Raw genomic sequence first — 12,942 nt, forward strand, 5'->3', positions numbered from 1 at the left:
CAAAAGTAAAAAAAAATTTTTACTTTGTGTGTTTTGCATTCTGAAGTGAGGTTGCAACAAGGGATGTCCGATAAATGCTTTAAAATGTAATATCGGAAATTATCGGTATCGTTTTTTAAATTATCGGCATCGTTTTTTGTTGTTGTTGTTTTTTTTTGTTTTTTTTTTATTAAATCAACATAAAAACACAAGATACACTTACAATTATTGCACCAAGCCAAAAAACCTCCTCCCCCCATTCACACAAAAGGGTTGTTTCTTTCTGTTATTAATATTCTGCTTCCTACATTATATATCAATATATATCAATACAGTCTGCAAGGGATACAGTCCGTAAGCACACATGCTGCTCCACTAATAGTACTAACCTTTAACAGTTAATTTTACTCATTTTCATTAATTACTAGTTTCTATGTAACTGTTTTTATATTGTTTTACTTTCTTTTTTATTCAAGAAAATGTTTTTAATTTATTTATCTTATTTTATTAATTTTTTTAAAAAGTACCTTATCTTCACCATACCTGGTTGTCCAAATTAGGCATAATAATGTGTTAATTCCACGACTGCATATATCGGTTGATATCGGTATCGGTTGATATCGGTATCTGTAATTAAAGAGTTGGACAATATCGGAATATCGGATATCGGCAAAAAGCCATTATCGGACATCCCTAATAATAATGTGTTAATTCCACGACTGCATATATCGGTTGATATCGGTATCGGTAATTAAAGAGTTGGACAATATCGGAATATCGGATATCGGCAAAAAGCCATTATCGGACATCCCTAATAATAATGTGTTAATTCCACGACTGCATATATCGGTTGATATCGGTATCGGTTGATATCGGTATCGGTAATTAAAGAGTTGTACAATATCGGAATATCGGATATCGGCAAAAAGCCATTATCGGACATCCCTAATAATAATGTGTTAATTCCACGACTGCATATATCGGTTGATATCGGTATCGGTTGATATCGGTATCGGTAATTAAAGAGTTGGACAATATCGGAATATCGGATACCGGCAAAAAGCCATTATCGGACATCCCTAATAATAATGTGTTAATTCCACGACTGCATATATCGGTTGATATCGGTATCGGTAATTAAAGAGTTGGACAATATCGGAATATTGGATATCGGCAAAAAGCCATTATCGGACATCCCTAATAATAATGTGTTAATTCCACGACTGCATATATCGGTTGATATCGGTTGATATCGGTATCGGTAATTAAAGAGTTGGACAATATCGGAATATCGGATATCGGCAAAAAGCCATTATCGGACATCCCTAATAATAATGTGTTAATTCCACGACTGCATATATCGGTTGATATCGGTATCGGTTGATATCGGTATCGGTAATTAAAGAGTTGGACAATATCGGAATATTGGATATCGGCAAAAAGCCATTATCTGACATCCCTAGTTGCAACTCTCTACTCCCATCTAGGGCTAGATGTATATTTTTTCATCATTCTAGCTATAGTGGAAAGGGGGGCCCTCACAACCCACTAACCAAACGTGGGTCCACACAAAGTAGGCAAGACATGTATGTGTGTGTGTGTGTGTGTGTGTGTGTGTGTGTGTGTGTGTGTGTGTGTGTGTGTGTGTGTGTGTGTGTGTGTGTGTGTGTGTGTGTGTGTGTGTGTGTGTGTGTGTGTGAACCGTCTTTTCCTTTGATCAACATTATCTCTTTATGTGTCATGATGCACATGACCGCCCTTAAGGCTACGACCCAATGGAAGCCATTGATGACCCCCACATTTTGAAGAATCACTCGCTTGGCTCCCAAAGACCACTATTATACTTTTATTTTTTATTATTATTATTATTTTTTTTAGCAAAACATTAGGTCTGCTTTAAGGAATTCATCAGGTAAATAAAAGGTCAGGCGTTAAACCAGTTGAATGGCCTTTGGGAATTAAAACATCTGACTTTATTGTACGAATAACCATGTTAAATAAGAGTAGTACACCATATTTCTTTAATAGACAAATATTCATAAACAATATTCTAACCCATTATTTTACATTTTAATGCATTTTTGTGACGTTTCATCATATAAGGCTACTGTATTTTCTAAATATACATATGTGCAAATATAAATGAGATGTGTTATGATGAGCGCCACCCCTCATTATACGCAGATCACGCGCTGTGCGTCGTCCTGCGTAAATAGGGCATTTAAAACGTCATATAATGAATAACAGGCCATGTCACATAAAATGTTACTGTTAACGTATTCCTAGCTGCTTCCTGCTCCGTCACGAACCATTATAAAATTGCAATTTTCCCCAGTCATCGTCATTGTCCCCGGTGGTGCACAACATGAGTGCTGGGCTTGTAAATAGTCATTTAGTGCGATCAAATATGTTATTTTGAACCTAAAAATTAATTATTGAACACTTTTTTCACCATTTAAGTACAAAACATGTATCAAACGTATTTCGAATTTGATTAAAAAAAACAGTTCCACATAAATAATAAAGTGTAAAAAATGTTTGTGATAGAAGGGGAGGAGGGCCTGAAAATGAAATTCTGCTTAGCTGATGTGGCCCTGATCATGATGAATAAACTGTAAATATTTACCCGTATTTCACAGCATTTAACAGTATTTTTTTCACAGTGAAATACTGCAATCAAAATGTACTGTAACATCACAACAAATGTCTGTAAAAGTCACGATATCCTTATCACAAATTACTGTAAATCCAAACTGATTTTTCTCTCAAAGGGGTCATGTTATGTTTTTTTCTACATTTAACATAACATGTAATGGTGGCTCTTTGGTCAAAGTGTTGCATAGATTAGACCAGGGGTCAACAACGCGGTGCCCGCGGGCACCAGGTAGCCCGTAAGGACCAGATGAGTAGCCCGCCGGCCTGTTCTAAAAATAGCTCAAATAGCAGCACTTACCAGTGAGCTGCCTCTATTTTTTAAATTGTATTTATTTACTAACAAGCTGGTCTCGCTTTGCCTGACATTTTTAATTCTAAGAGAGACAAAACTCAAATAAAATTTGAAAATCCAAGAAAATATTTTAAAGACTTGGTCTTATTTTGTTTAAATAAATTCATTAATTTTTTTACTTTGCTTCTTATAACTTTCAGAAAGACAATTTTAGAGAAAAAATACAACCTTAAAAATGATTTTAGGATTTTTAAACACATATACCTTTTTAACTTTTAAATTCCTTCCTCTTCTTTCCTTAAATTCAAATCAATGTTCAAGTAATTTTTTTTTATTATTGTAAAGAATAATAAATACATTTTAATTTAATTTTTCATTTTAGCTTCTGTTTTTTCGACGAAGAATATTTGTGAAATATTTCTTCAAACTTATTATGATTAAAATTCAAAAAAAATATTTTGGCAATTCTAGAAAATCTGTAGAATGAAATTTAAATCATATTTCAAAGTCTTTTGAATTTCTTTGAAAATTTTTGTTCTGGAAAATCTAGAAGAAATAATGATTTGTCTTTGTTAGAAATATAGCTTGGTCCAATTTGTTATATATTCTAACAAAGTGTAGATTGGATTTTAACCTATTAAAAACATGTCATCAAAATTCTAAAATTAATCTTAATCAGGAAAAATTACTAATGATGTTCCATAAATTCTTTTTTTAATTTTTTCAAAAAGATTCGAATTAGCTAGTTTTTCTCTTCTTTTTTTCGGTTGAATTTTGAATTATAAAGAGTCGAAATTGAAGATAAACTATGTTTCAAAATTTTATTGTCATTTTTTTTCATGTTTTCTCCTCTTTTAAACCGTTCAATTAAGTGTAAATATCGTTAATTATTAATAATAACATAGAGTTAAAGGTAAATTGAGCAAATTGGCTATTTCTGGCAATTTATTTAAGTGTGTATCAAACTGGTAGCCCTTCGCATTAATCACTACCAAAGAAGTAGCTCTTGCTTTCAAAAAGGTTGGTGACCCCTGGATTAGACCGTTCTCAAGCTGCTTTCTGATCGTCTCTTCAGGATGCGCCGTTTTGATCTTCTCTACGTGCCTCCACTTCAACTGCGCCTTCTCCTTGTCAACCATGTTGTAGTTATAAGCGCTTCCATGTAGAGTCTACTGACAGATATAAGTTCGAACTACGTACGTATACGCTATTTTGTCTTAGAAATGGGAACAGCGGAGGATGCATGTGCATGTACGAGCCAGTCTGCCCCACAACAAGAGGATGGAGAAAAAGAAGGAGCTTAGTGAGTACAATGGTGGACTCGCGCAAAGCTCTTCGGGTGTAACATTACCATATATGGATAATCCACTGACAATGTTGGAAATATGTCACAAGTTGGGAACATTTCAAACGGCTTGTTTGGTGGAAGTATATGAATAGAAGACAAGATTATTTTATAAATGTCTCCGCCATTCGACGCCATGGTTTGATTTAAAAGGTAAGGTTGTATTTTTGCCTCATCCTTCAATTCAAGCGTGAGTGAAGAATGCACTACCGACCTGATAAGTCCTGAAAGAGAAAGAGCTGAAACAGTATTTTCTGCTCACAGATGCTACCTGGTGGTTGTTTGAGCACACTGCAGCTAGTCCTGGATGGTCCCACTTCTTCATGCTTTAGTCCAGGCCTGGGCAATTATTTTGACTCGCGGGGTAAAATTTTGAGGGAAAAAATGTGTCTGGGGGCCGGTATATCTATTTTGAGGAACACTGATACAAAACCTCACAATAATGTCTGATTGAAGGCTAAAAACGTTATGACAGACCGCCTTAAAAAACAGAATGGAATTTGACATTTTTTTACTGAATGAGACACCCAGAATGTACATGACAATAAAGAATAAACAATATTAACTACGAACAATACAACACTGAATATTGACAACATATGAACGTCACACCCCCTCTTGATTGACATATTTTACAATCTAGCGAAACGCAACAAAAATGCAACAAACAGCAAAATATGAATGTGAAAGGTAAAAAAAACCCCACCTACAATCTAAAATATCTGAAACATCACTAAGCTTTAGAACTTTGTTGTAAAAATCTCCTTTTGCGTCTGTCCCTGACACCCACATTTCAGGCTGGACACTCCCCTAAGCATTAACCAGGTTTATATGTGGTTATAATGTATATACATTTATATGTGGTTATAGTGTATATATATTTATATGTGGTTATAGTGTATATATATTTATATGTGGTTATAATGTATATATATTTATATGTGGTTATAGTGTATATATATTTATATGTGGTTATAATGTATATATATTTATATGTGGTTATAGTGTATATATATTTATATGTGGTTATAATGTATATATATTTATATGTGGTTATAATGTATGTATATTTATATGTGGTTATAATGTATATATATTTATATGTGGTTATAGTGTATATATATTTATATGTGGTTATAGTTTATATATATTTATATGTGGTTATAATGTATATATATTTATATGTGGTTATAATGTATATATATTTATATGTGGTTATAATGTATATATATTTATATGTAGTTATAGTGTATATATATGTATATGTAGTTATAATGTATATATATTTGTTGTATTTTATTATTGAATGTGGACCACAATGGAAACAAGCCTTTTGGCTTTTTGTGCCATCCATTTGCCTTTTTAAAGATGTCAATAAACTTCTCAATCGATCAAAAACAGTTTATAATTAGCAAAAAGTAATTTGTGAAGTCATGGCATTTAGTTCTATTGTAATTAACGGTAAAATCACAGCTCCGTAGTTACAGTAAAGTACTGTAAAAGACATTTCACAGGAAAGCACTGTGAAGTTTCATCATCAATCTTTATTGCAGACCTTAAGATCCATTAAACATATAAAAACACAATACAAAACATTAAAAATAAAACATTAAAAACAAAACAAAAAAACATAAAGCCCAAATGTCAGTTTCTGACATTCAAAAGTGTGTGCTAATGGCTCCACAGTCCAGATAAATAACAGAACTGCGGCCAGGGTTCGTTATCACAGTGATTATGTCATTTTCAGACTCAGATGCCCTACACGTAAACTTATACATGAGGTTGCGTAGCAACACTGAGAAAGTGGGCACCCTAACACTAACAAACATCTGGCTTGCACTGGAGCTTCTTGGAATTCCCAGAAGCAGCCTCATACAATCAATATTAGTCTGCGGGCTATAGAGCGTTTTCTATTGGGGCTCCAGTACTATGGAATGCCCTCAGTTAGAGATGCTACCTCAGTAGAAGCATTTAAGTCCCATCTTAAAACTCATTTGTATACTCTAGCCTTTAAATCAGGAGTCCCCAAACTTTTTGACTCGGGCCACATTGGGTTAAAACAATTTGGCCGGGGGCCGGGCTGTATATATATATATATATATATATATATATATATATATATATATATACATATATATATTTTATATATATATGTATATCTATATATATATATTTTATATATATATATATATATATATATATATATATATATATATATATATATATATATATATATATATATATATATATATTTGACATAAATATATTTGACATATATATATTTTTACATATATATATATAAAATATATATATATATATATATTTATATATTTTATATATATATATATATATATATATATATATATATATATATATATATATATATATATATATATATATATATATATATATATATATATATATATATATATATATATATATATATATATATATATATATATATATATAATATATACACACACTACCGTTCAAAAGTTTGGGGTCACCCAAACAATTTAGTGGAATAGCCTTCATTTCTAAGAACAAGAATAGACTGTCGAGTTTCAGATGAAAGTTCTCTTTTTCTGGCCATTTTGAGCGTTTAATTGACCCCACAAATGTGATGCTCCAGAAACTCAATCTGCTCAAAGGAAGGTCAGTTTTGTAGCTTCTGTAACGAGCTAAAGTGTTTTCAGATGTGTGAACATGATTGCACAAGGGTTTTCTAATCATCAATTAGCCTTCTGAGCCAATGAGCAAACACATTGTACCATTAGAACACTGGAGTGATAGTTGCTGGAAATGGGCCTCTATACACCTATGTAGATATTGCACCAAAAAGCAGACATTTGCAGCTAGAATAGTCATTTACCACATTAGCAATGTATAGAGTGTATTTCTTTCAAGTTAAGACTAGTTTAAAGTTATCTTCATTGAAAAGTACAGTGCTTTTCCTTCAAAAATAAGGACATTTCAATGTGACCCCAAACTTTTGAACGGTAGTATATATATATATACGTATATATATATATATATAAGATATATATAGCGCACTTTCCACCCGCGCGATGATGTCACGTTATCGATGCGAAAATGCATTTTTAGACAATATGATTTGCCTGAGCGGCTAGGAGACACCGTGAGTAGCAAGCGGTACAAAGTGGATAAGAAAAGACAGAATTGTTTTTAATTTATTTTTTTTATTTTTTATATTTGGGACTTCCCGCGGGCCTGATTTTGGACGCCGGCGGGCCGGATTCGGCCGTAGTTTGGGGACCCCTGCTTTGAATAGACCCCCTTTTGCAGTTTCTGTTCTTTTCTCCTCTGCTCCCCTCTCCCTTATGGAGGGGGAGTTACACAGGTCCGGTGGCCATGGATGAAGTGCTGGCTGTCCAGAGTCGGGACACGGGGTGGACCGCTAGCCTGTGCATCGGTTGGGGACATCTTTGCGCTGCTGACCCGTCTCCGCTCGGGATGGTTTCCTGCTGGCCCCACTATGGACTGGACTCTCACTATTATGTTGGATCCACTATGGGCTGGACTTTCGCTGATATGTTGGATCCACTATGGACTGGACTTTCACGATATTATGTCAGACCCACTCGACATCCATTGCTTTCGGTCTCCCCTAGAGGGCGTGGGGTTACCCACATATGCGGTCCTCTACAAGGTTTCTCATAGTCATTCACATCGACGTCCCACTGGGGTGATTTTTTCCTTGCCCTTATGTGGGCTCTGTACCGAGGATGTCGTTGTGGCTTGTGCAGCCCTTTGAGACACTTGTGATTTAGGGCTATATAAATAAACATTGATTGATTGATTGATTATAAGCAACCTGCAGCTTCTGAATGCTTTTCTGCTTATACTTTACCCACAAGGGAGGCAGTATACAGAGGAGTGCAATAGGCTCTGAATACGTTTATCTTTATGCATAACGTATTCAGAGCAGGGCCGGCCCGTGGCATAGGCCGTATAGGCAAATGCTAAGGGCGCCGTCCATCAGGGGGCGCCACGCCAGTGCCACAAATGTTGGAGAAAGAAAAAAAGTTGGTACTATTATTTCTAAATACAAAAAATAATCCCAAGTTCATTAAAATGCAAAGTAAAGCCTATTTAATAGAAATATTATTTGTTACAACATTATGCCCCCCATCCCCCCGCACGGTGCGCCCCCTCCCTTCCCGTATCTCTTACCACATCAAAAAATCAACACAAGATGTCAAAACGGCCAAAACTGTCAGGTGCCCAGGGAAGAAAAAAGAGAAAAGAAGAAGAGGAGGAGAAACGAGAAAAAGACAGAGGTAGCAGGTAGGTAATGTTAGCCTACATGAAATTATTTGTCTGTTACAGAATGTGATAGTAACCTGGCTTTTTAGCATTAAGCTAATGTTACATGATTCGGCAATTGCTAATCAATAAATAGCTAGTTCTGTTTTAACGTCGGGTTAATATTGTGGAGGGGGCTAAATTGTTATGGAAAATAATAATGTCACGTTAGGTAATTACAGTACTCCCACCATGCATTCCTCAGGGACATTTGTATAAGCAGGTGTTTTTTGTTTACATTGTCATTGCCTTCTGGTTAGCTAATGTTTGCCCTGCAGGTAATAGTCACTTTTCCACCCCTTTATATATTAGGTATAGTTGTAAGCCTAGTTGTTAAAGTGCACATCATTAATGTTAATTAAGCAATATCACATGAGAGGGAATGCTGTTTTTTTAATTTGAGCACTGCTGTGATTCGGTTAAAGATAATCATAACATTCTCATATAATATGTTGATTTGCTTTCTTTAAGTAAAAAAAAAGGTCAAAGACAAAGCTATTCGGTTTCTTGTGAGTATATACACTTCACTGCTGATGTGGGGGGGGGGCAGATTGGTTAGGGCCAGGCCTGATTCAGAGTACAATAATTTGTACAAATTATTGTTCGTCAAAGTAATGCAATTATTAACCGGTCATTTTACACACTGTTTGAAATCATCCCAATTTGCTTCATTTTTTTTTAATTTTTTTTTTAGAATGAGCTGACATCCCAAATTGGGGTGACACACAAGAAGAGTAATAATAATGACACACCTTCTGTACGGCCCCATCTCGCGCGCGTGCACGCGCACCCGTGCACGCGCGCCCATTGCCCTCGGGACTTTTAAAAGGTTTTACTTTCAGTTTCAAGGAGAAGGCAACGATGATGAGGCGCTTATAAGCAGCTGCAGACTCGCCAAGACACGATCTGCACACGACCCCGCTGTATTGCACTTTTTGACAAACATTTCTTTGATATTCCCCCACAGACACCCACTACATGGCCCCAGAGGGATTCTTCTTAATGGGGATTGGACTTGCCAGATATTTTTCCGGTTTGGCGCCGCCAGACTTCCACTGAGCACCGGGACCCACCTGACAAACTTTGACCGGGCGAGGCGCGGTTGATGCCGAGGGCCGCGACCATGAACGGCGACCGCGGCTCGATCGCCACGGCGCCGCTGGACCTGAGCACCAGTCAGCGGGGCAGCAGCAGCCGCGTGGCGGCGGGGGAGTGCGGAGGAGCCCCGCCGTCACATGCGGATACTCCGCGGACACTCTCGGCTCGCAGGCGGCCGGCGGACGAAGCCTCCCGCCGGCTGCCGTTTCGGAAACGACCGATCGCTCTGGAACCGGAGGAGCGGACACGAACGTCAAGAGTAGCGGGGCGACTCCGGCGCCTGTCCCCGGCGAGAGGCGCTGACAGGCCGGCCCCGGAGAGCGCCTCGGGCGGGCTGGGGAACATCTCCGAGTGGGGACCGCAGGGCGTTGCCGTGGTAACCCCAACGCAGGCTGAGGAGGCTGCAAGGAGGGATCAAGCTGGTCCCATCCGCTTCTTGCCTTCTTTGGCTTATAGTGAGTACTAACACTCATTGACACATATATACATTTTCAACTTTTTTATCACTAAAATATACTATAATCAGTAGGGCTTTTTTGCCGATATTGTCCAACTCAGGGGTCACCAACCTTTTTGAAAGCAAGAGCTACTTCTTGGGTAGTGATTAATGCGAAGGGCTACCAGTTTGATACACACTTAAATAAATTGCCAGAAATAGCCAATTTGCTCAATTTACCTTTAACTCTATGTTATTATTAATAATTAATGATATTTACACTTAATTGAACGGGTTAAGAGAGGAGAAAACACGAAAAAAATGACAATTAAATTTTGAAACATAGTTTATCTTCAATTTCGACTCTTTAAAATTCAAAATTCAACCGAAAAAAAGAAGAGAAAAACTTAAAAAAAGAATTTATGGAACATCATTAGTCATTTTTCCTGATTAAGATTAATTTTAGAATTTTGATGACATGTTTTAAATAGGTTATAATCCAATCTACACTTTGTTAGAATATATAACAAATTGGACCAAGCTATATTTCTAACAAACACAAATCATTATTTCTTCTAGATTTTCCAGAACAAAAATTTTAAAAGAAATTCAAAAGACTTTGAAATTTGTTTCTACTGATTTTCTAAATTTGCCAGAATATTTTTTTTTAATTTTAATCATAATAAGTTTGAAGAAATATTTCACAAATATTCTTCGTCGACAAAACAGAAGCTAAAATGAAGAATTAAATTAAAAAATTATTTATTATTCTTTGCAATAATTTAAAATTTTTTTACTTGAACATTGATTTAAATTGTCAGGAAAGAAGAGGAAGGAATTTAAAAGGTAAAAAGGTATATGTGTTTAAAAATCCTAAAATCATTTTTAAGGTTGTATTTTTTCTCTAAAATTGTCTTTCTGAAAGTTATAAGAAGCAAAGTAAAAGAATGAATGCATTTATTTAAACAAGTGAAGACCAAGTCTTTAAAATATTTTCTTGGATTTTCAATTTTTTTTTTAGTTTTGTCTCTCTTAGAATTAAAAATGTCGGGCAAAGCGAGACCAGCTTGCTAGTAAATAAATAAAACTTAAAAAATAGAGGCAGCTCACTGGTAAGTGCTGCTATTTGAGCTATTTTTAGAACAGGCCGGCGGGCTACTCATCTGGTCCTTACGGGCTACCTGGTGCCCGCGGGCACCGCGTTGGTGACCCCTGGTCCAACTCTTTAATTACCGATATCAACCGATACCGATATCAACCGATATATACAGTCGTGGAATTAACACATTATTATGCCTAATTTGGACAACCAGGTATGGTGAAGATAAGTTACTTTTTTTAAAAATGAATCAAATAAAATAAGATAAATACATTTAAAAAAAAATTCTTGAATAAAAAAGAAAGTAAAACAATATAAAAACAGTTACATAGAAACTAGTAATGAATGAAAATTTGTCAAATTAACTGTTAAAGGTTAGTACTATTAGTGGAGCAGCAGCACGCACAATCATGTGTGCTTACGGACTGTATCCCTTGCAGACTGTATTGATATATATTGATATATAATGTAGGAACCAGAATATTAATAACAAAGAAACAACCCTTTTGTGTGAATGAGTGTAAATGGGGGAGGGAGGTTTTTTGGGTTGGTGCACTAATTGTAAGTGTATCTTGTGTTTTTTATGTGGATTTAATAAAAAAAAACAAAAAAAAACAACAACAAAACGATACTGATAATAAAAAGAACGATACCGATAATTTCCGATATTACATTTTAACGCATTTATCGGCCGATAATATCGGTCTGCCGATATTATCGGACATCTCTAATAATCAGTCTTATGTATATGTTCCAAACAAGAGAACAATGTACTGTATTTTTCGGACTATAAGTCGCAGTTTTTTTCATAGTTTGGCCGGGGGTGCGACTTATACTCAGGAGCGACTTATGTGTGAAATGATTAACACATTACCGTAAAATATCAAATAATATTATTCAGCTCATTCACGTAAGAGACTAGACCAGAGGTGTCCAAAGTGCGGCCCGGGGGCCATTTGACAGTTTACCGGCCCCCCACACATTCTGCAAAAATTGCGAAATTGATAGTATTGCAAAAATAAAAATAAAAACATTTTAAAAAAGTGGAATGAGGTGAAATCTAACGAGAAAATATTGCAATGTTGACACAAAGCTGCCATGCAGGCTGTTTTTTTTTCTTATTTCTTTGTTTATTTTTTTTTTTTTTTGCCATTGCTCAAAAAAAAAGACAAAAAATCTCTGTTACAATGAAATATTACTTTAAAAATTTCACTTTAAAATGTTTTATGTGGAAAAAATATTGCATGGCCTAGTGGTTAGAGTGTCCGCCCTGAGATCGGTAGGTTGTGAGTTCAAACCCCGGGCGAGTCATACCAAAGACTATAAAAAAGGGACCCATTACCTCCCTGCTTGGCACTCAGCATCAAGGGTTGGAATTGGGGGTTAAATCACCAAAAATGATTACCGGCGCGCGGCACCGCTGCTGCCCACTGCTCCCCTCACCTCCCAGGGGGTGAACAAGGGGATGGGTCAAATGCAGAGGACAAATTTAACCACACCTAGTGTGTGTTGACAATCATTGGTACTTTAACTTTAACTTTAATATATTGTGTGGTTGCCATAAAAAAAACATCAAAGTTTTATTTGACAAAAGAGCATAAAACAAACAAAATAATAGTTCAAATGTAAAATCGGCAGATATATCTGAAGTTGATCTCGTAATTTAAGTGTCAAAAGTAAAAAAAACTAAAAATGTATCACTTTATGAGTGG

The 12,942-nt window shown here is 35.7% G+C and overlaps 1 protein-coding gene across 1 annotated transcript in view; it reads left to right on the top strand.

Annotated features, from left to right (window-relative positions):
• bcl3 (BCL3 transcription coactivator) overlaps positions 1-12,942 on the top strand; it is a 113,739-nt gene that overhangs the window by 8,939 nt on the left and 91,858 nt on the right. Inside the window, exon 2 of the mRNA XM_062063937.1 lies at positions 9,565-10,150. Coding sequence (XP_061919921.1) covers positions 9,703-10,150 — 448 coding nt within the window. The 5' untranslated portion in view covers positions 9,565-9,702. The remainder of the gene's footprint in view (positions 1-9,564; positions 10,151-12,942) is intronic.

Source organism: Entelurus aequoreus, linkage group LG11 (genome assembly GCF_033978785.1).
Source record: "Entelurus aequoreus isolate RoL-2023_Sb linkage group LG11, RoL_Eaeq_v1.1, whole genome shotgun sequence".
Classification (NCBI taxonomy): Eukaryota; Metazoa; Chordata; class Actinopteri; order Syngnathiformes; family Syngnathidae; genus Entelurus; species Entelurus aequoreus.